General features: G+C 39.6%; 1 protein-coding gene across 2 annotated transcripts in view; it reads right to left on the bottom strand.

Annotated features, from left to right (window-relative positions):
- Nucleotides 1-12,358: 12,358 nt before the first annotated feature.
- TAF4 (TATA-box binding protein associated factor 4) overlaps nt 12,359-27,753 on the bottom strand; it is a 113,832-nt gene continuing 98,437 nt past the window's right edge. For both annotated transcript variants that reach the window (XM_042465127.1, XM_042465129.1), the window contains exon 16: nt 12,359-14,381. In XM_042465127.1, the coding sequence (XP_042321061.1) occupies nt 14,214-14,381 (168 nt within the window). In that variant the 3' untranslated portion in view covers nt 12,359-14,213. The remainder of the gene's footprint in view (nt 14,382-27,753) is intronic.

The following is a 27,753-nucleotide window of genomic DNA, read 5'->3' as shown; positions in this document are numbered from 1 at the left end:
TGTCAGACTTGATAAAACCATAGCTGTTTTTTTTCTATTAGCAAATCCAGTCAGCTAATACCTTTACATTCCAAAGGGTGGCTTCTATTTTGGAGTATGTCACATCTCCTAAGTGTCTTAAAGTAATGCTTGATGATATTTCCCCAACCAGTAAACAGACTGATTATATTACAAATAAGATTAGCTTTCAACAGAACTCTTTAAATGAGGGTATGACAAGAGGAAGGTGAATCTCACTCTGTGTGTGTGTGGGGGGGGGAGGGTGTACGTGTGCTCTGGCCACTTTCTTTTTCTTCCAAGAAAAAGGAAAAGACTAGACCCAATCAGTTTAGATAAGACTTTATCATACCAGGCTTGAAATGTGGAATTAGAACAGGGATAGCCAGGTCTATGACAGTACCTTATCACAGAATGCTGTGTCTGTCCAGTAGCTGGTCTGTAGTCCATCCACTGCCTTTTCAGTATTGAGTGTGATTAGTTCCTCCTGCAGCAGGTCCGATGTGCACATGGTGCAAGTGGGCATGGTTGTGCTCCTCTGCCCCTCTCCCCCTTGATATTCTCAAGTAGGATGGTTTTTTGTTTGTTTGTTTTGTTTTTTAATAAGAGCTGTGTGATAATGACTGTCCCTAAGATGGTATATTTGCATTTCCTAGGCTAATAATAATAATAATAATAATAATAATAATAATGTATTTATATTCTGCCTTGTCCCAGAGGAATCAAGGCAGATTACAACAGAAATGATAATAAAACAAGTAACAATATTACAACATAGAATAAAAAATACAAAATATAAGCAATAGTCACATTATACTGTCCCCTTACAACCCCCACCATTACATAATAATGAAACACAATAACAGTTACAATAGTTAAACCATTAAATCAATTTAAACAAACAAAATGAAATAGGACAGCTACAGTAAGGGTGGACATGGCTATTTTTCCTTATCATTCTTCTCTCACCCAATCACTGCCCAGATGACATATCTCCCCTCTTGAGTCCCACATAAAATAAGGGAGAAAGCAGCCTCCCGACTCCTCTGCTGCCACTGTCTCTGGCCCAGGTGGAAGAAAGGCTCAGTATAAAGGGAAGGGCAGGCTCAGCATCCTTGGAGCTAACAGCCAGGTGTTAAAGGCTGTTCTGCACCCACTCAGCTGTGCTGGAGAGTTGTAGACCGGCCTTTAAGAGCTGCCTTGATGGTCTACTACTCTCCAACTTTTAAAGACTCCTCTGCACTCACTCAGCTGTGCTGATGGGATCATGGTGCCTGTATTTTCCAGTAAATGATGAAATAATAGCATAGGGAAAATACAATACAGTCGGCCCTTCATATCCACAGATTCTTTATCCACAGCTTGAAAATACACCAAATATATATTTGGCGGAGTAGCACACACCATTGTTATCTTCCCCAAGTGGCTTCCACGTAAGCTGGAAGCCACGTAAAATGCGTCCACGCATGGCATGGACACACTCTGTGTGTGTGTGTGTGTGTGTGTATATATATATATACATGGATTTTGGTATCCATGGGGGGTCCTGAAACTAACCCCCAGTGGATACCAAGGGCCCACTGTATTCAAAAATGGTGGGCTCTGTGAATTAACCCAGGAAAAAAAGTTGGAAGGATTTAATAACCTGGAAAATTAAACAAAACTTTGTTTTGAAACAAAGATATCGTTTATTGTGAATTTGGCCTAGACCAGTGCCACTCAAAGTGGTGACCCACAAGCCTTTAGCTGCCAATCCCACAAGATTTTCCAGAAAGAAAGATACAAAGCGGGCACAAATATGATACAGGTTTCTGGCAAACAGGGAAGAAAATGCTGATCCACCACATCAGATAGCTTAAGAAAGACTGGTTTAGACAGTCTTGGTAATTGGTCTGCATCATACAACAGTCAGGACAACTGATGGCTTCTGTGTCTTGGAAATGGAAAATCCAATTTATGCTATAGTGTTTAAAGGGACTATCCAAGGTGCTGAATGCTACCCTAAAATTATCTTTAACACTTTGGGTAGATCTTTTTCTAGTGCTGGGCTGGCCTGGCTGGTCCTCATAATGCTTTTCAGAGACCCAGTGTGGTATACTGGTTTGAGCATTCAAATCTGTGCTCAGGCATGGAAACCCACTAGGTGACCTTGGGCAAGTTACTGGCTATATTCATAAGACAGAAATAATCCAGTTTGACACCACTTTAACTGCCATGGCTCAGTGCTATGGAATTCTGAGAACTGAAATTTGTTGTGGCACCAGAGCAAAGCCACAACATACTACAACTCCCAGAATTCCACAGCACTGAGCCATGGCATTTAAAGTGGTGTCAAACTGGATTATTTCTGTTGTGTGGATGCAGCCACTCTCTCTCAGTCTCAGAGGAAAGCAAAGGCAAACCCACTCTGAACAAATCTTGCTAAGAAAACCCCACGATTGATTATTTTTGCATTTTTCCAGAGGATGGGGTGAGGTTGTAGGGGACAAGGCAGCCCAAACCTCCATGTTTTTGTAGTGGATTGTGTGGTTTTTGAGCATCTAGGGGACAAACATTCAGCCAAACCTATTGACTACTCCTACTTTCTATCAGATTGATATCACTTCTGTTCTCATGATTACATCTTAATGAAACTTGGGGCTTGTAAGCTGAGAAAAGAGACTGAGGATTACCTCAGAGTACCTTAGTATCTATAGCAAACCTCAACACTGTAGCAGAAAATTCTAAGTACCTACATAAACTACAAATCCCAGGATTCCTTAGAATGGAGTCATGACAATGACAGCATTATTGAATTGATCAAGAGACATGTTCTGTAGTTGGAAGGCCCTTGATTGATCCTGAAGTTACTGGATTTTTTTGGCAACAATGTTTATCATCATAATCATTCATTTCTCTTGGATATTTTCCCTTTTTTTCAGCACAACGGCTCTATATGTTTTCTTCACTGACTTTGCTTCACCAAACATGTGACCTCATTATTTCCTTTAAAGTCTCTCATTGCTTTCACAAGTAACTGAACCTGCTAAATCATTATTTATCAAAACTTTTTTGCAACTTCCTCTGTTTTATTTTGGATGCTATAATATTATCACATTGTAGTGATAATTAGGTTATAGCTCCTTTTACTGCCTATTAATTTTCCTGTGAGCTTACCATACACTGCTGTTTTCATGTTTCAGTGTAAGCCACTGTGATTTCTTTGAAAATTAAAAATTTAAAAAGATGGCCAAAGATCTAAAAATAAAAGTTTGCTGAGATAGTGGAAAGGAAGGGGCAGGAGTCACTTGCAGGACAAAATCAGCATAGTCAGAGGAGGAAAAATACTTTTGGAGACATAATGCCCAAAAGACAATGGCTACATCATGGCTAGGGATTCTGAATTTTAAAGTAACTTTTCCAAGCTCTGAAAATGAGAGGGAGATAACAGTTACTGAATTCCAACCATGCTCATGATTCTGTTTATCAGTGCCTTCACTAAACTACACTCGGCCCTCCACATTTGCGGCTTTGATTTTTGAGGATTTGATTATTCATGGATTTGATTAATATGTTCTCTCTAGAAATCTCTAGATCCTCCAGCATGACTCTACCAGAGGTTGACTATAAAGTCACACGGGAGGACCTGGAGATGCCTAGAGAAAACACTTCATCCAGTGCAATTCTATGGTCAGCTTCTGCCAGATATTGGCCACAGAGCTGCTATGGAGGACAGAGATTCCTAGAGAAGTGTTCTCTCAGGTGAAAAAAGAGTAGTTTTTATTTGCGGTTTTTCCACTTTCACAGGGGCTCTATGCCCCTAACCCCAGCAAATGTGGAAAGCCCACTGTATTTTCATGTGTGTGTGCACTACTATCTTTAGGTTCTCCAGATCTAGGAAGGGGCGGAGCTGGCGTATCATCCAAAGCTGATATTAAGCACTCCTGGCCATCACATCTACCTGGGCTGACATTTCGAGAGACAGATCCAGGAACACTCCCAAGTTGTGAACACAGTCCTTCAGGGGGAGTGTAACCCCATCCAGAACTGGTTGACACACCTCCACTCCCAGATTAGGACCCCTGATGGCAAGCACCATAAGTTGGAAGCTACTTGAGGACACACAACAACAATTTAAATGCTAGTGGTTCTGTCCCAAATAACCTGAAGTATACTCTATCACCCTCTATGGCAAAGAAGAAAGCCTGTTTTTTCTCACTGTGGGTTCAATTCCATATGGCTCAGCCTAGCATAATAGTTCTACATGTGGACCTACATTAGGAAGAGCCACTAACAACCCCCCCCCCCACCCGCAGACTTATCATGTCTGGTATGTTGTTTGCCTTCAAGTTGTTTCTGATAAGGTGAACTTATCACAGGGTTTTCTTGGCAAGTTTCTTCAGGGGAGGTTTGTTATTGCTATCTTCTGAGGCTGAGAGACTGTGACTTGCCCAAGGTCACCCAATAGATTTTCACAGCCAAGGGGGATTTGAACCCTGATCTCCAGAGTCACAGTCCAAAATGCAAGCCACTACACCATGCAGACTTACCATACAGACTCTGAAATGGACAGGAGCAGAGAAACATCTGGCTATCTCCCTGTAAGCAGATGCAGAATTACTACATCAGCACTGAAATCCACCAAGGTCCTCCACAGGTCACACTGCTGTCACAATTGTTTTTCATCTGGAGACATGCAGATACTTCTCCGATTCTGCCCACTTCCCACAAGGCACAAGATGGCCATCTATGGGGAGCAGGGGTCAAACACTGTAGAGTAAGTGCAGGGGTGGCTTTGGGCACTGTGGGAATCACGACCTCTGGAGTGTCCCCCAGAATTACATATGCAGGTATAAGGGAAACTTATTCATATGTCACTAATACATATGTCACTAAAAGCATGCCATTCTGTAACTGGTGGGAAACTCTTTGATATAAGTAAACTGCACATTTTTATAGAATTTATTTAACATCTGTAAACAAAAAAAATCATTTAGGAAAACAAGCTCCCAGAGTGGTTTGAATATGATCAATAAAGGCAAGACAACCTGCCTACAATTTTAGAGTCTAAAATGCAAAAAAGAAATAAAAAGTGTAGGAAGGAAAGCATCGGTGCAATCCTTTGCTAATTTTGTTTTTTAAGGAAGCAATGAGTAATTTTAGCCATTTTCTTCCCACTGTAAGAAACTCCTTGAAAACACCACTGTTTTCAAAAACTAGTCACAGTTTGAAACTTCTGTGCAAAATTCACCCTCTTTTTCTCCCCCATACATAAACAATATTGTCTATGTGGCAAACAGCATGTTCTGGGAATACCATTTTCTACCTTTAAAAATGCTGTTTTCTACATAGAATTCTAGAGCTGGAAGAAACCACAAGAGCCATCCAGTGCAGTCCTCTGCCAAGTAGGAATATACTATCAAAGCACCCCAGACAGATGGCTATCCAGCCTCTGCTGAACTGCTGAACAGCAATTGCCATCGAGAAGTTCTTCATAGTGTTTAGGTGGAATCTCTTTTCCTGTACTTTGAATCCCTTGCTAGTCCTAGTCTCTGGAGCAGCAAAAAGTAATCTTGCTCCATCAATAGGATATCCCTTCAGATATTTAAACATCACTATTATCATGTCTCCTCTTAACCTTATCTTCTCCTGGCTAAAGATACCCAGCTCCCTAAGTCACTCCTTATAGGGCATAGTTTCCAAATCTTTTACTCCTTTTTATCCTGGAGAGAAATGACTAGTGCTGTGCTATTAGGTTCTACCTTGGACCCAGTGCTATTCAACGTTGTTATCAGTGACATGGATGATGGACCAGAGGACATGATCAGAATTTGAAATGACTGTAACCGATCAGGGAGCTGGGCCAAAACTAACAAAATTAATTTCAACAAGGGAAAATGTAAGGCACTACACTTAGGCAGGAAAAAAAATTAAAGGCTGAGATATATAATGGGTGACAACTGGCCTGACAACAGTACATGAAAAGGGGACTTGGAGTCTTAGCATACCATGTGAGTCAGCAGTGTGATGCAGCAGCTAAAAAGCCAATATGATCCTAGGCTGAACCAACAGGAGTGTAGAATCTAGATCAAGGAACATAAAATAGTACCACTGTATTCTGCTTTGGTCAGACCTCACCTTGAATACTGTGTCCAGAGTTGGACTTCAATCAAATATCAGGATACTTGCAATCTCCCATTACAACTGCATCTCTCTGTTCTGATTATTTGGTCATCTGTTCCAAGTCTTCAGTCTGGCTTGCCGGTCTGTAGTAGACCCCCAATATCGCATAATGGTAATAAGCTGAAGAGTAGATACATGGATCTCAGGTTACTGGAGCTTCTCCTCCAACAGATACAACCAGGATATCTATGCACATCCTCCAGAAAAGAACACAAACATATCACAATTTTGTAGGTGATTGCAGCATCTCCTTCACCATTCATAATCACTAATCTTAAGTCCCCACTGAAACAAAACTCCAGGCCTCCCTCTCAAAATGCCCATGCAAAAAAATGCCTGTTGGCCTTGTCTGTTTGCCAAGCTCCTGTTTGCTAGGTTCCAGGGACTGGAGCTAAAGCTATATAGAGAGCTAATGGCTATCCTCCCCCAATGAAGTCTCGGACTCACTCAAACTTAAAACAGTTAACATTAATATTTGCACACAAATTGCACAAAAAAAACTTTGAAAAGAAAATGTTCTGCTCATCAAACTCATGTGTAAATTCTGTGCAGAAAAAGTCAAAATTGTGAAGATTCTCAGTCAAGGATTCTCTTTCTGATGGGGTTTCACAATACTTGAGAAACACATTTTTGAGCATTTTTCCAACTATACTTGTCCTCTATATTTGCTAGGGTTAGGGGCACAAGACCCCCGTGAATATGGGAAAACCGCAATAACAAAACAAACAAAAAACCCATGTTATTACCTGAGAGGAGACCTTTCTAGGAATCTCTAGGACCTCAAGCACAACTCTGTGGTCAACATCCAACAGACGCTGAACATGGCCACTCTGCTAGAACATGGCCACATAGCCCGAAAAACCCACAAAAAACTATGCTGACCATAGAACTGCACTGGAGGAGCTACAATGTCTAGTAGAGTATTTTCTCTAGGAATCTCTAGGTCTTTCAGTGCAACTTTTAGTTAAAGTTGACCATAGAGTTGCACTGGAGGACCTAGATATTCCTAGAGAGAACATATTGATCAAATCTGTGAATAATCAAATTCGCAAATATCAAAGCCGCAAAAATGGAAGAATAAGTGTATTTTTGAATATTCTTACCATCTCTAGACAGAAGAGAAAAACATCCAAAGAGAGGTGCCTGTTCTGAAATAGTAATTCATGTACTGATGGGCTGGAAATAGGTGGAGGATAAGGAATCCATGGGGCTGTTCTTTCAGTAAAGATGATGTAACAGCCTTGCTTCCTATCTCCCTGTGCTGCATGCAGATAGTCTGGTTGTTTAATTTTTAAAATAAAATTATGTTAAAGTACATTCTTGCACAAAATCTCTTCCAGGTGCCCTCAGAGAGGCTTCTGCCCCTTGTTCCACCATTTCCCCCACCAGATCTAAGGTTCTCTCGAAATTTCCACTGCTATTGTATGTGAAGACTTCCACTGCAACCACCAAGAGTGGAGGCTTTCCCTTATTCTAACCTCTGCCACCAATGTAGGAACACCAGCATTGGAGACCTGCTAGATGCCCTCAAGATTCCTGTGCAGGGTATTATGTAACTTCTATTCCCACTGGGCACTAAGTCTCTCTTTCCTCTACTGCCATCACAGACACTATGTCTGAACCCAACCTTTATATATCTAGCATTTCCATATGATACAAAAATAAGTTTATTAACAGAAGATTAACATAACAAAACAGATTAATAATTTAATATTTTTAAAACAAATATTTTACCCTTATTCACATCTCACCTAGGTAGCTGACTCTTAAACACCATTTAGAAAATTCCTAAACCTGACTGATTCTCTCAGCCCAATTACTCATTTGTTCACGCACTTCACCACACCACAACACTCTTGCTATACCAGTTCTGTCACTCACCTGTGTGCTTTTAAGGCGTCTCCAACTTAGGGTGAACCTAAAGGGGGCTGTCTTGGCAACATTTGTTGAGAGCCAGTTTGCCTTTGCTTCCAATGAGGCTGAAAGAGTGTAACTTGCCCAAGGTCATCCAGCGGGTTTCCATGGATGAGTCAGAATTTGAACCCTGTTCTCCAGAGCCAGAGCCCAATGCTCAAACCACTATACAGTAATGGCTTTCATTGGCCTTATCTGCTCAGAAATTCCACCAGTCACCACATACTTCCAAAATTCCTGTCCCCTCCCAATAGCTCTTTACCTGATTACCCATACAACATTTTCCAAAAAAAGGTCATGACATTGCATCCTTCCTCCAATGAGCTCTCTTCCAACTCTATGATTCTATGACATTCTAGTTGAAGTCTTTCCCTTATAAAGGAAATGACAACAGTTCAAAATGGTAGGATTTAGCATCCAAAATATCAGCAGGGGTCAACAATTCCCTACAACTGTGGAGGAATATATACATGCATACATATTTACATACATACATACATTACTTGTTAGGTTTGACTTCTTTTCCCTTTTCAATAACCTATGTTCTTTAGCAAATAGGAAATGAGAAAATAAAAGTTCATTGCCCAGCACATTCATTTCTGAATGTGTGGACTAAGAGTGCCATCTGCTGCCCCAAGGAAGAAATGCTAGGAGGTGATTATATATCCAGGAGTTGGCCATACCAAAGTACATTATCATCCAAAATCCACAAAACAGTGATACCTTTGTGAAGTTGAAGGCTTTCATGGCCAGTATCCATAGTTTTTTGTGGGTTTTTCGGGCTCTGTGCCCATGTTTTATAAGAGTTTATTCCTGACATTTTGGCAGCATCTGTGGCTGGCATCTTCTCTGAAGATGCCAGCCACAGATGCTGCCAAAAAGTCAGGAATAAACTCTTATAGAACATGGCCACATAGTGATACCTTTCTTGGGCCTACCAAAATGCACATTATACATGTTGCAAGCTTTCGAAGCTCCACTGGCTTCTTCCTCAAAGGTGTTAAAAATGATACAGGTGATCATATAATGAAGACCAAATCTCTTTTCTAGTGAGAGAGGATATAACACCCTTTCACACTACCCAAATATAGAACTATGATGCCACTTTAACTACCATGGCAACATCCCATGGGATCCTGGGGTTTGTAGTTTGGTTGGGCACTAATGAACTAGAGTTGCTTCTTGGATGCCAACATATAAAGGATTGAATTTGGGGTTCTGGGGTGCCAACATGGTGTAATGCATTGAATTTGGGGTTAGGACTTTGGAAAACGTTTTGATTCCCTGCTTCTGGCTGATAAAACCCAATGATAAGAGTTCCCATAAGTCTGAATCAACTTGAAGGAATATAAAGAAGCAGCAGCCACTCTCTGGCTGAGAATTCTAAACAACAAATAGTAAGCTAGTGTGGTGTAATGGTTTGAGTGTTGACCTATAAATTTGGAAACCAGGGTTCGAATCCCAGTTCAGCCATGTAAATCCACTGGATGACCTTGGACAAGTCACACACTCTCAGCCTCACAGGATGCCAATGGCAACTCCTGTCTGAAGAAACTTGCCAGGAAAACTCTGTGATAGGTTTGTCTCAGGGTTTCCATAAGTCAGAAATGAATTGAAGGCACACAACAACAAAACTGCAAATCCTAGGATTCCATAGAATATTGCCATGGCAGTTAAAGTAGAATCATAGTGTTATCATCAGTAATATAAGATCCTTGCTATAGCATTTGAGGAAAGTTTCAAACACACTAGAAGGTAGTTGCTTCCATGACGCTTAAAAATAAATATTTTTCAAAATATATCTTAACAGATTGTTTACAAGTGAGCTGTTCACTGTCACTTACCTTCTTATCTTCTGCAAGTTCAGACATGATCATGAGAGGTCCTCCTTTTATTAGTTCTTGGCACCTATGTAAAATTGAAGTCCTTCACCACCACCAATCACACTAAACACTTATAGCACTATGATACCACCTTAATTGCCATGGCTCCATCTTATGGTATCCTGAGGTTGCTGTGGAGAAAGTTCTCTAGAGTTCAATGGCAGAGGATACTAAATTCCCAGGGTTACATGGGATGTCGCCATGACAGTTCAGGGAAAATAACAGTGCTATGATTGGTGACTCTCAGCAGACATCATCAGTCTGCAACTGGCTACAGGGACATAGCCAGATACTTCTCCAAAATTGGATCCCATTTTGGGAGAAAGGCTGCATATAAATGCAATACATAAATAAATAATAAATTCTCCAATCCCCATCCCATTCTCTACCAACCACTGAATGGAGGAGGAGGAGGACTGAAGCAGCTAAATCAGTGGTTTCCTCACTTTGGCCCTCCAGATGTTTTGGACTTCAGCTCTCAGAATTCTTGATTGTTGGCCAAACTGGCTAGGGCTTCTGGGAGTTGACGTCCAAAACATCTAGAGTACCAAAGTTTGGGAAACATTGAATGACGGATGGGTTAAGAGGAGAGGCATAGCATAGTTCCACTTATGAAATATTTACAGTCTTGATTGCATTGTGCAAAAGTTAAAAATACAATTAAACTCTCAACATTACAAGCAGTTTAAAACATTACTTTAAAAGTGTAACACATATAAAAGCCCTGAGCAGTTAGCCCTCAAAAGGTCTGATGAAACAAAAAGGTCTTCACCTGCCTATGAAAGGATCCCAGTGTGAACTCTGAGAACATCAGTCTAACCTCTCTAGAAATGGAGATCCAAAGCCTGGGAGAAGCAACCAAGAAGGTCCTCTCCCATGCTCCCACCAGACGTATTTTTGAGTGTGGTAGCATAGAGAGAAGGGTCTCCCCCGAAACTCTCAAGATACAAACAGGTTCATATAGGGAGATAGGTCTTTCAGATCACCTGGAGCTGAGTTGCATATACCTTTGTAGGTCACCAGCACTTTGAATTATCCCTGGAACCAGACTAGCAATCAGTCTTGGACGATTTTGCTTAAATTCAAAGATATAGCCATGTAAGTCTGTGGAATCAGTATGTACAGAGATCTTGTAGCACCTTTGAGTCAACTTTCTCAGACTGAAGTCTGCGGAAGCTCATCCTGCCAACTTCTTTCTTTCAGTTAGTCTCAAAGGTGCTACAAGATCTCTCTATATTTTGCTTAAAGGCATCATTGACAGTAACTCACCAACCTCTTAGTAACTGCTGTTTCCATTAGCAGCCATGCTGTTCACCTTTGGCCTGTGGTATATTCCCCAATACTGATACAAGCACAAAAATAGTTGTCAGGCAAGATTCAGCATCATGGAAAATAGGATTTTTCTTTTCTTTACTAATTCTATTAGTAGAATTAATTTTGCAAATATAAAATATTTGCCTTGTATAATTGACATTAGTCTCAACATTCAAAATTTTAATTGCAAAATTCTCAACATCCCCCTATCAACACCTTTGTACAGGACAGATGGCTGTTTTCCAACCACATTTTCCCCTTCACATTTCCCTCCTCTTTTCAACAACCTTTCTGAGATAAGGGGGGGAAATCCAAACTTTTTAGAGAAGTTGTCCCTTTCATTCCCTTCCACCTCTCCCCCACCCCAGTAGGAGATCAAGATAGCAGGTCAAGGTATTTTACTCTCCTCATTTTGTAGTCTCGATAATCACATGAGGTACATTAAACTAAGAAAGAATGACTGGCTTAAATTGCCAGTTAATTTTTCAATCTGAATTGGGATTTAAATCTATGGGATTAATCTAGCACTCTGCTTGCAGATCTTTCTTCCCTACCCCATGCAGCCCTCCTTTACTGGCCAAAAACAGCTCCAGGGCTTTTCTTGTTCCTCCAGAGCTGTTTTTTTTTCCAAATGACAGGCGATAGGAACTACAGTAGAAAGAGAAAACAGGTTCTCTCCCAGGTCCCCTGGATTCTGTCATTTCCCTTTGGATATCCACCACTGGATCCTGCCCTCACTCTATATAAACCAGTGATTTGCAAAATTTGGTCCTCCAGGTGTTTTGGACCTCAGCTGCCAGAAGCCCCAAGGCAACTTAGCCAACAGTCAGGGATTCTTGGGAGCCAAGATCCAAAACATCTGGAAAACCAAAGTTTGAAAATCACTGTACTAGACAAAAGATGGACCAGATATTGTTAAAAAGCAGTTCCCATTATTCCTCAGCCATGCTGGTCAGGGTTGAAAGGAGTTGCAGTTCAACAAGACCTAGGCGGGCCCTCATTTCCACATTTACCTTAAAGTCCAATATTCTAATCACTACTTCACACTTAGGTGCAGAATTAATTAGGCAAAGCACATGTTTGCAGGTTTCCATAACTGGCATAATTTATTCCAAGTGCAGAAGTTTTTTTTTTTTTTTTTTCTGATGCACAATTCTCATTTCAGTTTTAATTTAGGCACAGAGCACCCTGGCTAATTGTATTTTCTTAACACTGCTTTAAAAAAAAATAATCAAGTGAGGCTTCCTTAGAAGTTTGCTTTGACTGCAGTGCAAGAGAAAGGGGGAGGATTAAATAAATCCAGAGAAGTATATATTTTTATAGAGCAAAAATACATACACAGATACAGATAAATTTGTTTTTAATAAAGGAGTTAATTTTCTTTCAATCCTATATAAAACAATAGCAATTAAAAACTTCATTTTTGAAAGTAAAATATTTACATATGAACAAGGAACTGTGCAAAATTTACATGAAAAAAAAAATGGAAAGACAGGATTTCTTTTTTCCCTAAAAGACAAAATAAAAAGGTGTAACAGTTTGTTGGGTGTTGATAAAAATACTGATCAGCATTCAGTTTACACACAAAAAGAGTTAAGGTGCAATCCACCAGAAACGCTTCTTGCACAAGGCTCCGTTGAAATCAATGCCAAGTCCAAGCACAGCTCCCTTCATTTCAATAGGATTTGCACAGGAAACGTTCACGGTGGTTCATGCCCTTAAAATCTAACATGAGAGAGTTCACACAAAGAAAGCCGACATATTTACACTCATAAAAGTACTATCAATAGACAATTTAATACAATAACCTCTGAAAATATAAAGAACCAATTAGTATATTTGTAATAAAAAAATAGGTACAAAGAGGGGGATTTTGCTCTGGACGTCTTTAAAGTAAAGCCCATAGCTTGCATACAGTCTTTTAGCAAAATAATTATAGTTTACATAGCCATTTCTTTAATGTTATGTGCCAAAAATTATGTACAATTACTGACAAAATACACCAACCATTTTTCAACACTTGATTTCACACTGAGAAACTGTCTTTTTGATGATTCCTCTTAACTTTGATTTTTATTTAATCTAAGCTTTCACTTTCGCTAAAAAACACAGTGCAAGTAAAATATAATTATGCTGAAAAGATTTCTTTTTTTCTTTTTTCTTTTTTTCTGTTTTAAACTTTACAGCTTTACAAACTATAGCAAATAAAATGCATTTCTTTTTTTTTTTTTTTTTCTTTTTTACAGATGCTGATAAAACATTCAGAAGTAACCCTCCTTTGCGGGCCTTCAGAGTTGGGTGGGGTGCCTCTAATAAGCGATAATAATTAAGAGAATTGAGGTTACGCTTAAAATTAAGTGTAATCTAGAATTTGAACAATCTGGGGCAGGAAAAGATAAATATATATTTTTTAAAAAATCAGTTTGCTTTGCTAACTGACTCCTTTTAAAAGCTAAAATAAAATGAGGTCATCTGCTGTAGACATATACTTATATTGATTTAGTTACGTAAAACTGAACTAAAATGCACAATTAATGTTGAAATTGCTACAGGATCTGACACAGAGTAGCTGGTTATTTGCTAAATGGTTCCATCAGTCTCTATAATATGGCTTGTTTGGCAAGAAGGCCACGCAATCAAAGAGATGAGTTAAACTTTAAATTGTCCTCTTACTGTCTCCTCAGGCCTTTGCAAGTCTCCTTACTGTCACAGAAAGGGATCTCTCTTACACCAAAGAGTTTATAATAAATGGGAATAGAAAACATTTCCATTTAAAGAGGTGGTTGTCTCAAAGTGGTGGTGGTGGTTGCTCTTGACAGGGTGTGTGTTTTTGAAAACAATATCCCATATGCTCATTACAAAAAGGCGCAATCTGCAAATATATATTAAAAAAGTGTCCCCAGGTGTCTTCTTCTGCCAAAAATACCTTGATCTTCTCCACTTTTACTTAAGGAATGCTTTGTATAGCAGTAGTGAATGGCTTGTCTCTCGCTCATTTTCTAAACAAAATATGAGGTCCCTGAGGTTCACCCGCGTTATCCTTTGCCTTGTAAACTGCCTGGTTGTTCCAACTCCAGAGCTGCCCGGAACTGCTACACTTGTACTGGACCCCTGCGAACAGAAATAGAAGAAATCATGTTTTTAGGCCCACAGAGAGAATCTTTCACAATGACAACATACGCTGTGTGGAGTATCCAGCTGTGTTGAACTGGATAACTCAGAAAGTCTTCTAGATGATTGAATAAGGAACACAGTACTTCTTATGTTTCTTCCTGTGAATATATGAAGCTATTTTATACTAAATAAATGCATCGAAGCCTAGTTTTGAGAGTAGTTCAGTGCTTTGAGTGGTGGACTAGGACTCTGGAATCCGCACTCAGTCATGGAAACCCAGTGGGTGACACAGGCCAAGTCATGCTCTCTCAGCCTCAGAGGAAGGCAAAAGCAAACCTTCTCTAAACAAATTCTGCCAAGAAAACCCCATGATAGGATTGCCATAAATCACTTCAAGGCACACAAGACTAGTTTTGTGCACTCTGATTGTTTTCAACCGGATGTCCTCTGGATATTCTGAAGAACATCTGTCCCTCCACATTTGCGGCTTTGACTTTTGTGGATTTGATCATTCTCGGATTTGATTAATATGTTCTCTCTGGGAATATCTAGGTGCTCCAGCACAACTCTATGGTCAATTTTAACCAAAAGTCGCATTGAAGGACCTAGAGATTCCTAGAAAGAAGACTCCACTGGGTATCTGTAGTTCCTCCAGCACAATTCTATGGTCAATGTCTGGCAGATGTTGACCACAGAGATTCCTAGAGAGATGTTCTCTCAGGTAAAAAAAAAAGTATTTTTGTTATTTGCATTTTTTCCACATTCACAGGAGTCTTGTGCCCCTAAACCTAGTAAATGTGGAGGGATGAGTGTATAAGCAATCCAAGTCAATGTGTCCCATATTCAAGGGTGATGGGAACTGGAGTCTAAAATATCAGAAGGACATCACGTTGGGACAAGATAACCTACTTCAACTAGCTCTCCAGCATCTCAGGTAAAAGTTTTTCTAACCTTGCTACCCAAGATCTTTTAAATGCCATTTTTCCAGGGTTTCCATGTGGAATTTTATACATGAGAAATTCAGCCATTCATCTAAGATATTTTTTAAAATTGCTATTATTAAATAAGAAACTATTTTACAACTTTAGAGATTTGCAAAACTTTTTCATTTTGACAAATTACTTTATGGCAGTCCTTATGTTCAATACTTTTATTTTAGAAGATACTGCACCAAAACGTCATATATGTCAATGGTGGGCCTTGGCCCATTGTTAAGTCCAAAATATGAGACATAAATAGGTACCATGTTTGCACAAAGTTGTTCTTTGCTACTCCTCCTCTTGCCTTTCAGTAAGAACTGCTTCCTATATCTGGAAGAAGTTGGACCACTGATGTTTCTAAATGCAGCCACTACCATGGCAGTGATAGCTCCAACATATTTATTTATTGTCCATGAAATCACAGTGCTGGGAAAGGTTCCACTTCTCCCGCCTACAATAATTGTGCATTCAAGATTGCTATTTGTTGTTCTTGCAACTTTTTCTCAGCATTTTTTCTTTCTTATCTCATTTATCTTTGCAATAATCCAGTGAGGCCAGGGTGGGTGTCTCTGCGTGATTTTCTGAGCCCAGCAACCACATCCTTGTGCTGACAGTAAGTTGTTGCGCAGTCATGTGAGGAGTGCATACAACACTGTACATGTAAGTCTAATCTGGTCACCCTTGGTTTCACCAACATGAAAATGAGAAGTGGGTTGCAACTTTCAAGTCCCATTAACAACAGTGGGAATCAAGTTCAATAAACATAACCTGGATCAAAATCATTCTGCTTTGACATGCTCCTACCGACCCTCAGTTTGCAGTAGTTTGAAAACTCAAGGCATGCATGGTTGCCCCACATACACTCATTTCTATCTGTGGCACTGGTAACTGTGTATATAACACCCTAAGACTGTAATAACCCAGCTAAGGGATATTTCTAAGGTATCAACTAAGTATCTCTGACTGGATGTTCTAACTCAAGTCCAAGTACTTTACTATTATGTATTCTACTCCCAAGCTTCACAAACATTGTCAACTATGTGAAGTCGAAGGCTTTCATGGCCGGCATCAATACACACACACACACAGAGTGTGTGACCTGGGAAGGCAGGAGTGATTTGCAGCATGTGTATTGTTCTGTTGCTAATGGCAGGCCTCAGGGTGAAAGGTCTGCAAAAGAGGATGAGTGTCTGCTTGATTAGTACTCATTGGCCTGTTACAGACAGCCAAAATAAAGCTGCTTCGAGTCACAGTGGAGGTATGGTGTTTCAATGATGCATGCGTCCTAAGAGTCCAGAAGCTGCACCAAAGCCACACTCCAGTCCTTAGGGCTGCAGCGTGGCTTTGGTGCGACTTCTGGACTTTTAGGATGCATGCATCAGCATCATTGAAACACCATACCTCACTGTGACTCGAAGCAGCTTTTTTGGGCTGTCTGTAACAGGCCATTGTCTGCTGGGAAACCCCTGACCCTGGGACATTCTCATTGCATTTGTTGAGTCTTCATCTTGCTATTTTTCAGGACTAGTGCCAAAACCTTGTTTACTTAGGGTTTCCTCTTTCTGTTGAATGGTCCAGCTGTTTGTGGATGTCAATGGCTTCCCTGTGCAACTACCATTCAGGATGCACAGGGAAGCCATTGAAATCCACAAAACACCTGGCCATTTATAATAGGAAATTGTACTTAGAAACTACTATCTTTGTTTTATATTCTAGGAACAAACTACATTGAGGCACAGAGATTGGGACTTCCTAACAACATCAAGAATTTTCAACCCTTGGAAAAAATGGGTTACCAAAATAAACAAACTGAGGAAATCATATTCCCATTTTGAGACAAACAACAGTGCTGGTGAAACGTCAGGAATAAACTCTTCTAGAACATGCCACATAGCCCGAAAAAAACCACAAAAAACTATTGTTATCTTACAATAGAACAGAATGATGGTCACTGCATAACTTGCACGACAGCAGCTCAATCAAAGGATCTTATGAGGACTTGGTCTGTTTCAGCTCACTTTATTTACCAGTATTTATAACTGCTTACATTCGAAAATATCCTTGCATTGCAGAACAATAATAAAAATAAGTATACAATTGTGCCGTATGCCACTTAAAAGATAATAGTTTATGTGCCCATGAAACCGAATTAGGTTGGATGATTAAATGGGAATATTTTTATATTTTAAATTTAGAATTGTTTGAATATGCTGAATTTCAGAGAAAGAGGCATTCCCTGCCCTGAAGGACGCGCAGAGCAGAATGGACTTTAGGAGTATGTGTCCTACCAAGAGAGCCTCTCCCAATGACCTCAAAGACCAAATGGGCCTAAGAAGAGGAGGTGGACTCCCCTCTTACCAAACCAAGCTGTTAGGACTTTACAACAAAACAAAAAAAAACCTGACCCGTTTATCAAGCAGTATGATTTTTTTTTTCATTTGAGATGTTAGGTATTGCCAGGAGTTTGGGCCTCTCTGAGGCCTTCTTCACCAGCGCAGCTTCTGGAGCTGCCATAAGAGCAGCCCTACATACAGCTCTTTCCAACCTTGGAGTTAACAGTTCCTGAACCACTGTAGTCAAGCTATCCTGTCCAAGAATGGATGCAACTGTGTGTTCCAGTCAATCTGGCAAAAGGCCTGCCAAGCTATTAAAGCTTGATGGCTTTCAGTGACAGATGGACCCAGGGGCACCAAGGTGACTTGATTATTCATTACCATAATTTAAACTTATTTATTAAGAAAATTTGTAATCCTACACTTTCTGTTTCAAAGGGAAAATACAAAGCAGCTTTGAAAGTAATGGGTATGTGCATTGCAACTAAATGTTCTCTCCAGGGAATTAAAATTTCACTGGTTCAATGGGGACTAACTCCCAAGGAAGTGTGTACAGGACTGAGCTTATATCCAATAACTAGTTTCAAATGAAGATTCAGGCATCAGTGGGAAAGCTCAACCATTTTTAACAAAGCTGAACGATGTGTTTAAAACCCTGGAAGATTGCACTGCCTGCTGCAAAAAAGGGCTCCATAGGTGCTGATTGATGATAAATGTTCGTAAGTAGTTACACCGTGCTACATAAATGGGATCGTACTATCCATTTCATCTCCAAGCAGAACAAAGCATCAAGGAACCGTAATCTTCACACAGTGTTGAGAGATCTTTAAATCTTAAACTTTAAGGCATATCTTGTGTGGACTCTGGCAACCTGGTTGCCCTTCAAATTTGTGTGGACCATGAAGCCCAATTTGGAGATTCTGGAACTTATGTCCAGTGACATAAAGGGCATAAAGGGATGTGCTTTTAACATGCACTGAGCATTTACTTTGCAACACTACAAGTAAATGGGTAGTACATTTCAATTCCATGTCTATAGGAGAAGGTAGCATTTTCAAATGATTTCTGCAACTGCTGAATTATTTGTTTTTCCTAGCAGTGAAAATGCTTCCCTGTGTTATCACATGACAATAAGGCTCCTACGCGGATAGAAGCTATCTAAACCATCATGAAAGCCCTAGTTTCCCACCTCAGATAATTTATTTAAGATTAAACAATAGAGTAAGAAATTATCACACATGATCCCTAGATGTTGTTGGACTTGAATTCCCAGAAGCCCAGATAGAATAACCAGTAGACAGGGATTCTGGGTATTCTAGTCTGTAACATCACAGAATGCCGTAACAACAAAAACCCAAGACTGGGAAATTTTAGCAGAGTGCTAAATGGCTGCGAGAGGAAAAGGGTTTTAATGGTGGTAAGGGTAGGTTAGTATACATTTTCTTCTCTCCCTGGTGCTCTTTTAAATTGTTTTCAATTTAGTTGTTTTAACAAGATAATCCATTAATCTTTTTTTTAAAAATATATTGTAACCTATTTTGTTTTAATCCCATTGTGAGGTTCCTTAAATTCCAATTTGGAACCGCGAATTAAAATAAATAAGTACCCTAGTTGGATAAGTCCCAGGATAAATAATAATAATAATAATAATAATAATAAATAATAATAATGGATAACATTCTTTATCACTGCATATTGGTACACTGAATGTGTTAAAAGTAAAGACAACACTAAATTTACTCTGTACGATACCAGCAAGCCTGAGGCCAAAGCATGAATGCTTATAAAAGCACAAAGAGTTTTGTCAGTTTCGGGCTTCCACCAACCACTGCCACCCCGCTCACAATTTTCTTTCCAAGAAAGCTGGGAAGCCCAGAGGTGACTCAGACCACTTTTCTTCACCTAGATAAACTATGTCATCTCATTCTCTCTCAAACTCTTGTACTGATGGACAGTGTTGAATGCCACTAGGACTCTACTGATTCTCAACTGTCATTTTGTCTCCCTGTGGTTCTACCCTAGTCTACAGTTTTTAGTTGCTGTGGTCAGATGGAATCTCCATTTACCTTTAAGATGCAGAATGCCCGCACAGCAGATTGTACTCTGTGAAACACTAAGATTCAATCTACCCTCTTCTATTCATTGTTTTAAAATAGAGCTGTTTCATCTACTCGAATATTGCAATTCTAACACTAACTGTGTTATGTATGAGACCATCATGGTATAGTGGTTTGAGTTGAATTGGGCACAACAATTCAAAAAGACATTGAGAAACTGGAGCTTCCAAAGGAGGGCGCGACTAAATGGTGAGAGGTCTGGAAAACCATGTCCTATGAGGAACAACTTAGGGAGCTGGGGATGTTTAGCCTGGGGAACAGAAAGGTTCAGAGGTGATATGTTTTTCTGCTGCTCCAGAGAACAGGACCGGCAGCAATGGATGCAGCTGCAGGAAAAGAGATTCCGCCTCAACATTAGGATGGTCTTCCTGACAGTAAGGGCGTTCAACAGTGGAACACACTCCCTCAGGTGTGGTGGAGTCTCCTTCTTTGGAGGTCTTTAAGCAGAGGGTGGATGGCCATCTGTCAGGATGCTTTGATTGAGGTTCCTGAATGGCAAGGGGTTGACTGGATGGCCCTTGTGGTCTCTTCCAACTCTACGATTCTATGAGTGTTGACTGTGGACCTGGGAAACCAGGATCTGAATCCTGGCATGGCCTGAAACCCACGGGGAAACCTTGTCACGTCCACACACTTTCCGCCTCAGGATGGCAATGGCAAAACTCCTCTGAAGAAATATGCCAAGAAAACCCTACAATAGGTTCAACTTTGTTGCGATTTTGCCTTATGATCTGCCCACCATTATTGTTTTATTGTTCATGTAATTTTACCTTAAACTATTTAATTCTTTTTTAAGGGGAGCTGTTTTGTAATTATGGGTATTCTTTTAACACTGTAAGCCGCTGTGATTGTTTTCACAAAAAGCGGGTAGAATTAAAGTTTATTTTATTATTTACTTGTTTAGGGTTGCCATAGGTGGGAATGCTCTGAAGGCTTACAAACAGGGGTAGCACCTGGGCCGCTGGTGCGGATGTGGCCCGGCAAGACCTTGAGACCGGCCCCAGCTCGGTCCTGCGCCAATTGCCGCCGGGGCCTTTGGGGGGCAATTGTCTATAGAAGCCTCAGAACATGCCTTTATACTAACATTTCTTAAAAATCAGCAATTTTTTCGCTGTCCTCCATTTTTTAAAAAGAGTCTTCCGTTGAAAATTTGTCGTACATTTGTCCTGGTTGTTATTATATTTTTTTTTTTAAAAAATTTATTTAATTATTTATTTTTTTGTGCTCCTGGCCCCTGCTCAAAAAGGTTGCCTACCCCTGGCTTACACAATAGGTACGTCCTAGAGCAGTGGTGGAGAACCTATGGCGCTTGTGCCAGAGGTGGCCAGAGCCCTCTCTCTGTGGGCACATGCTCTGTCACCTCACCCCAGGTTCGCCAGAGTTTGTTACTAGAAAGCCAGAGGAATGTGGCTTTGTGATAAATAAGTGGTTTTGGGTTGCAGTTTGGGCACTCAGTCTGTAAAAGGCTCGCTATCACTGTCCTAGGATCCTGGTTTGTAGTGTGGTGGGGCACTAGAATTCCCTGACTGAATTCTAAATACAGTGGACCCTGCCCATCCACAGGGGTTCAGTTCTTAGGGCCTCGTAGATGTTGAAAAAACGGACAATATGTCCCATATTTTCAATTATGGTGATATGCATGTGTTTCAGGTCAGTGCATCCATGTGCAAGTGCACCACTGAATAATATGTGGCATAGTGATCTGTGACCAGTCGAATCCATGGACCACTAACCATCTGATGTGGCAGGCCCACGTACCCCTCCCTAAACTGCAAACCCAGGATTCCAGGATGTAAAGTGAATATAGCACTATAACTGTGTGTGTTAAAGATGGGATAGCTCACCTCCTTTCTTTATTTAAAATACATCATGCCTTTCCCCCAAATGGAACCCAATGTGACTCAAATTTAAATTAAACAAAGTACCATGAACAAAAGCATTATCATGATATTTAAAAAATTAAATACCACATAAAATTTCAATACTTTGAAACAGAAATAGTTTAAAAACATGACAATAAATAAACACACACGAACACACAGCCCAGTAGACTATTCTGCACAGCCACATGGCTACTAAATATTTGTTTATAAAAAGGTCTTCACTACCGCCAGAAGGAAAGCAAGAAGGGTCCTAAAACTATATACCATTTCCAAAAGCAAAAATTAAGATTCAAGCTTCTATCAAACCCTTAAGTTAGAATACTGGATCCAGCTAGGTTTGGGTCTAGGCAACTATTCAGACATGTGCAAAGCAGCTGTCTTTGAACAAAACACATGTACCGACCTTTCTAGTTGAGGGTTCAACCTCAATGAAAAATTCATGTGGACGTAGTGCCCATGTGCAGCCTAGTATAAATTAGATCATGGTATTTGTTTCACAGTATGATATCTAACCAAGTCAGATTTAGAGGTGTGTTCCACAATGGTACAATCATTGGAGTCATATCTTATACTCAAGTACAGTCAATGCAGAAGGCCTTATTTCTTTATTAAACTACAGAAGCAACCACAGCCTTTGTTATATAAAAATGATGAGTCAATTAAACTATCACTTTCATGTTTTAAAAATAACCAAAATTCAGTTGCATCCGAAGTGACAGCAGTTTTGCAGCATCTCCTCATTCTCTAGGGAAAAGCATAGGGAGAAGAAATAATAAACTGCAACCAGCAGGTGGCATAGACAGACTGATAATGCTCTGTTTGGATTTTCAAAAGTGCAATAAAGCTCTCTGCAAATCACTTTCTCTTGAAAGATCACTAACTGGTGTGCAAACTGAAGCTACACATTTAGACAAGTAAACACCACTACTGTTGTCAGCAGAGTCATCTCTCTCAAAAAAGAAAAATAACATCCAAGGAAACAACTACAGGTCAGTCAGCCCAACCTAAATACCTGGAAAAATATAGGTCTGTTGTAAAATATCTTGATGACAATACAGTGATTAGTAGGAGTCAGCATGAGTTTGTGTGGAACAACACTGACAAACAAACCTTATATCTTTTTGACTGGGTCACTGGTTTAGTAGATGGTAGGGAATGCTGTCTGAATATACTTAAAAGAATCAAATTTAACTTGGGCAGGAATGAGAGAGAGCAAACTAACCAGAGATGGCAACACAGTCCTGCTTAAGGAACATTACGTGGGCCCTCCTCATTTGGCGGGTTAGGGGCACAAGACCCCTGTGAAAGTGAAAAACTGCAAATATAAAAAACTTCTTTTAAACCTGAGAGATACCTCTCTAGAAATCTCTAGGTCCTTCGGTGCAACTCTATGGTCAGTATTCTGATGGCATTGACATGAATGTGGTGAAGGTCCTAAAATGCCTAGAGAAGTGTCCTGTCTAGGAATCTCTATGTCTTCCGGTGCAATTTTTGTGGCATTAACTATAAAGTTGTGCTGGCAGTACCTTGAGATTCCTAAAGAGAACATATTAATCAAATCCATAAATACTCAAATCTTCAAAATCCACAAATGTGGGGGCCAACTCTACATGGATTTCAGCAAAGCATTTAATAAGGTCCACCAAAATATTTTGATTAGCAACCTGATTAAATAGATGGAAACACGTCAGATGGATACATAACTGATTGTCAAACTGCAATCAAAGATTCATTGCCATGGCTGCACTTCAAACTTGGGGAAGTCTCAAGTGGAGTTGCCATGGTTCTGTCCCAGGATCATTGCTTTTCAACATTTTTTATCAACTGAAGATGATGAGGCAGGTGGAATATTTATCAGTTTGTAGATGATACAAAACTGGGATGGTCGCTAATACTGGAAAGACAGGAACAGAATTTAAAAGGATCTTGATAAACTAGAAAACATGGTGGAAATTAAATAAGATGAAATTAACAAAGACAAATGGAAAATTATAGTCTAGGACACACAAAAACCAAATCCACAAGTAAAGGATGGGGATACTGGGCAGTACTATATGTGAAAAGGAATTGGGATTATTATTTATCATTAACTGAAAATGACACAGCACTGTGATGCGCTGCAGCAAAGAAGACAATACTATTTTAGCCTGCCTAAATAGAACCATAGTTTCCAAGTCAAGGGTAAGTAATGTCACTCTATATTATACACTGGTTAGGCCTATCTATGTACTGCATTCCATTTCTAGCCACCTCAATTTTAAGGAAGGATAGTAGCTACGATTGATAAAGCATTGGGTTCAGAAAAATTTTTGGTTGCAGAACATAGAATCGGGATCGAATATTTCGTCGAGGGAATACGAAAAACTTAATAGAAATGAGGAAAGCTTTGAAGTTGCTGGGACATAGGCAGGGCTTGTGATGCCAAAACACCAGATCTACAGCTTTAGAATCCAGAAATCGCACTGCATAGGAACTTTGTGAGAGTCAGAGAGCATAAAGAAGAAGAGAAGACTGAGGATAACATGATTGCACTCTTTAAAAACCTCAAGGGCTCTCACACAGAGATGATAAGGCTTGTTATCTGCTGATCCAAGGGTAGAACCCGGTCTAACAGTTTTTAAGTTACAGAAGGGCAGATTTGATTGAACCGAAACTTTTTGATAGTATCCTAGATTAAAAAAAATCCATATTAAAAAGTTACTTAGACTAAAACCTCTAAAGATTTTTCCAGTCTTTTTTTCCATCTTCATCATCCTTTTACCTGCTGTTAGCTTTGCTACTGCTTCTAGTCACATAACTCTCTCTGACATGTACATTCCTGTACACCTGAACATTACACAGCTCTTGATCCGCACCTGAAGTTCTTAAACTGTGGAATAGGCCATGGAATGGGTATCAAGTTTCAGGGAGGGACAGAAAATTTGTCAAATGCACCATTTTTTGCAACCCCTCTCCTTATTAGGAGGCTTCCCTCTGCATGGCTTAAGGAGAGTCAGATGTTTCTTCTGTCTCCAGATCACAGCCAATACCCCATCCACAGTTCTTTCCACATGGTATGCACGATATATAAAAACTGCACCAAAGATGCATGCAGGCTCATGATGAGTCAAATGTGTAGTGTTAGGTTGACAGATTGTTCAATATAAGGAAGGATTTCAAAAATCACTACAATATATGCAAAGAAAGAAAAATCTCCAATAGGTATTGTGTAGGAATGGGAAGAAGAAATGAAAAAAGATTGCAACAGTATAAGACCTCTCAGTCATTCATGGAGTCAACCTAGCCTAGAATGCAATCTTTGCCTAATAAAACCCTATGAAGTAATGGGATTGCCATAAGTCGCCAGGTGACTTGAACACACATGCACGCACACAATTAGTCAGGAAATCCTGCACAATATATTTAAGCTTCCCAATATGCCTGACAACCAATAAGAACAAAAAATTACTGTATTTCCCAAATTAAGAAACCTGGTGGTTTGACGTTTCCTCTGATATTTAACATTATGCACTAATTGAATATATGTTCATTGGTCTGTTTATTCTTTTTGTTATGTCAAACATTCAATTTAGTAGTAAACACATACAAACTGTTTTGCTCAAGGTGACCTTACATATTCTTTAGATCTCACACTCCTCCGACATTAACATGCTAGTTTAAAACAAACTTTTTTGGTAGTGAGCTTAACTGCAAAATTAAATCACATTACTACACACACAAACACAGACAAGGGAAGCTCGGTTTAAAAAGTCAACTGGACAACAATCACACAGCTGTTCAGTCAATTAGCCCAGAGCAGCGGCTTCTTAATTAAGCAAACAACAAGCTTCGATTCAGGAAGCCTGCAGTTGATTTGGCTATCCAGTAACTGATTAATCTAAGGTACTAAATTAATCAAAGTTTGCTGTAGTGCAAAAGATTTTCTGAAAGAAAATGAAACAGATTCCATATACTAAAGGTAGTGTCAAGCAAATGTGCATGGAAAGGGTGTATGCATGCAAAGGCACACACAAAAAACACCCAGAGCAGCAATTGTAACAGTTCATAGAGTAGTTTAAGTCAAGCTTGATTAAATATGCAACAACGTTCTATTTAAATGAACACTGCTTTCGGTCATTATGCAAGGAACAGAGCAATGTGGGCTCACTTAATGGTCAATGAACCACCACTGGAGATACACTGATGATGTAGCCTTGTGTAAGATGTGGGGGGTTGGGGGTGGAGAAAAAAAAAGTTTGTCTAACAAGACCACTATGCACTGACAACATGGAAGTATGGGGGCAAAATCCCCAAGATCATTCAGAGGCCCTTGTCTTTTGGACGACGGAAGTTGACCCTGATCCCTGGCAGATTTCCTGGCATAAGGTTGCTATTGCCCCTTTAATGTGGAAGAATACATATTTACTCAAAGTCGGAAGGAAAGGAATCCCAACACCATTTCTCTCTTCCTTAGAGAAAAGTACAACAGCCGATTTCTTTAAAATACAAGGAGGGGGGCAAATGGCCATTCAGCAAGTGGTCTTCCTTCTATATAGGGTTGTCATTCTGAAAACTGGAAGGCTTTCTGTACTGTTGATGAAGAATTTCAGCAGGTGTTGCTTCTCATGTAACCAGGTAACAAGCAACACTGCTGAAATCACTCTTCTAGACAACCCATTAAAGGTAGAGGAGCCCTCTCCAGTTTTCAGGCTGAATCCTGCTTCTGTATGTTAACAGGTATGTTAAGCAGGAGGGGAATATGGTCAGTATCATCACCCCCACCACCTATTATAGTTCAAGGCATCTCACTTTTTCAGCAGTAAATATATTTCTAGGTGGCATACAGTTTTGCAAAGCCATCTTAATTGGACAATTGAGTTGTATGAATTATTTTTATCTATAAAGTTTGGAACCACATTATTTTATTGCTTCAATCTCCGACACGTTTACTAGGGGAGGATGCTTCAGTGAAAACAGGGGGCTTATTTCTGCATAGCCATGCTCTACATATCAATGGTCCCATGATTTTTTTTTTATCACTGTTCCAGTTGAAGTCAATTATTTTATTGATGTTCATTCTAATTGTTACTTCTGTAGATCACTGTGGGTGCTGCTGTTTCTGAAATGCAACTATTACTTTTAAGAAGTAATTAGAAAAATCCCCATCTTAATCCAATTTCCATTGTCTTCATGAAGTCAAAGGCAAGCTCGAGATTTCAATATTAACCCCTTTGAAAGGAATTTGTTTTAACTCAAGTGATGTTAAACAATCTAGTGTTGCTACTACACAGATTCAACATCAGATTTATAAGATATTTATCAATAATGATACAATCATACTTCGGTTACCCAAGCTTACTTTGCTACTGAAGAGCATTTTGCTGAGTCATTTCTAAATTAGTTGTCAAATTTGTTGAAGTTTTATATCGTCAACAAGTAATGTTAACATATCTCATACAACCACTAACTTCAAGACAAGAAAAATCTGTTGAATTTCTGTTCACTAAACCTCTACCTCATAATAATTTTATTTTAGAGAGCATTCTTAACTGCTATTTCTCATGCTCAAAGACAAAAGGGCATTGGCAAATAGCCACTTGAGGGACACTAAATTTACAACCATAGCTGATTCCTAGATCGTGGTAACATATGGCAGGGCATTTCAGTGAATATGGAGTGGGGTATTCTAACTCTCAAGCTCTCAACAAATGAAGCCTGTTTGGGGCAAAAGTAAAGTGTAATTCCACTTTAAATTAGGGCAGAAAGCATATACCAAAGGTATCAGAGTCTGGATTACAACAATGCCTATTTATGCAGAAGATATAGTTGTGTACCTCGTCCCTGATCCAGCGCTGGAGAATCCACTTTCCGCTCTTTCTGGGTCCTATTGCAGCCAGTGCAGTTAAGTTGGCACTCCCTCTGTCTCATTTGTGCTTTCCTGTTGCTGCATCTGTGTTTGGCCAAAATAGAATGTCAATTCCTTTTCAGTTTTCATGATCTCTTATTGATTTTTGAAATTCCGTTATTTTGCAAAGTTCAAAATATAATATTGTATTAAAATGTAACTGTAAGTAGAA

This window comes from Sceloporus undulatus, chromosome 4, assembly GCF_019175285.1.
Source record: "Sceloporus undulatus isolate JIND9_A2432 ecotype Alabama chromosome 4, SceUnd_v1.1, whole genome shotgun sequence".
Taxonomy (NCBI): Eukaryota; Metazoa; Chordata; class Lepidosauria; order Squamata; family Phrynosomatidae; genus Sceloporus; species Sceloporus undulatus.
Note: the sequence above shows the minus strand (reverse complement) of the source record. Positions and strands in the feature narration are given on the sequence as shown.